This window comes from Rhagoletis zephyria, unplaced genomic scaffold (genome assembly GCF_001687245.7).
Source record: "Rhagoletis zephyria isolate East Lansing unplaced genomic scaffold, Rhagoletis_zephyria_1.1 Rzeph_scaffold_82278, whole genome shotgun sequence".
Lineage (NCBI taxonomy): Eukaryota > Metazoa > Arthropoda > Insecta > Diptera > Tephritidae > Rhagoletis > Rhagoletis zephyria.
This window is the reverse complement of record NW_016239326.1, coordinates 1-1,074: the sequence shown is the minus strand read 5'-3', so window position 1 is coordinate 1,074 and position 1,074 is coordinate 1. Positions and strand designations below refer to the sequence as shown.

The 1,074-nt window shown below is 43.7% G+C and overlaps 1 protein-coding gene across 1 annotated transcript; it reads right to left on the bottom strand.

The window, feature by feature from the left end:
• Nucleotides 1–232: 232 nt before the first annotated feature.
• On the bottom strand, nt 233–1,012 carry LOC108357683 (charged multivesicular body protein 6-A-like; the record flags this gene model as incomplete). Its single annotated transcript, XM_017608757.1, has 4 exons — nt 233–300; nt 364–520; nt 581–821; nt 903–1,012. Coding segments are annotated over 4 exons (576 nt in total), but the record flags the coding sequence as incomplete, so codon positions are not given.
• Between the last annotated feature and the right edge of the window lie 62 nt (nt 1,013–1,074).

The window sequence follows — 1,074 nt, the reverse complement described above, 5'->3', positions numbered from 1 at the left end:
CAAAGAGGTCTTGGTTACTAGGAGTTGAATTAAAAAAGCAGTGAGAAAAACGCTCACAGCAGATATATTGTACAAAGAAGTGTTTTAAAAAAATAATAATGTGCACTTACTTTAGAAAAGGAGAAGATGAAGGGAGCGGGTTCGTGCGGGGCAATAAAAAGGGGGTGATAGTAAAAACGTGCAAAGGATCGGTTTTCAGTGACTGGTGGTGGTTGCGAGAAGCTTGAGGAACCTAGGCTTCAACGAGCACCTTCTTTGACTTTGTTGCCGTTGCTTCTGCTGGCTTCTTTGAAGCAGCTTCTAAAGGGAAAGAACATTAGTTTCAAAAGTTCAACTATTTAAAACTTGGATCACTATGCTCACCTGCTTTAGCTGGCAGTTTACTTGTAGGAACATCGGGCAGGTTAATGTCTTCTTCTTCGTGGACTCCGAGGATGCTCGCCAACTCTGCATCCAGCGCCGCCTCATCCTCCTCCTCCTCTTCACCCTCTCTGTTGCTCGATATGAGATCGTTGATTTCCTGATAAACAGATTAGATTACAAATTGAGTATTCAAAAAGCCTCATCCTATCACTCGTACTTGCTGCTTGGCGACGCCCTCCTCCGTCTCCTCGAGAATGGACTCGATCTGCTCGATGCTGAATACGGCGTTCAGCTGCTTCAGCGTCTCATTGCCAATTTGAATGCCCTTAATGACGCTCTCCTCCACCCTCTTGAACTCAATGTCGGTGATGAGGCTCTCAATGTTGAACAACTCAGTGTCCGTCTTGTCCAGTATCTTCTCGGTGTACTTCTTTTTCCTCAACAAAAGTAGCGCTTTTCTGTAGAAGATGATGAGGTGATTGATAAACACAAAGGTAAGTGCGACTGCAAATTATTTTTGCAAAAAAAGTTGTACTCACTGCTTTTGGCCCTTTTGAACTAGTTGCTTGATGATTTCAGTTTCACTCTCCAATTGGACGACCAGCTTCTTCTGAAACTGCTTCACCTTGTCGCGCTGTTGCTTTATTTGCTGCAAACAAAATGGGAGGACTTGAATTAGAGCACAATTACTAAAATGACGCATCAACCAGT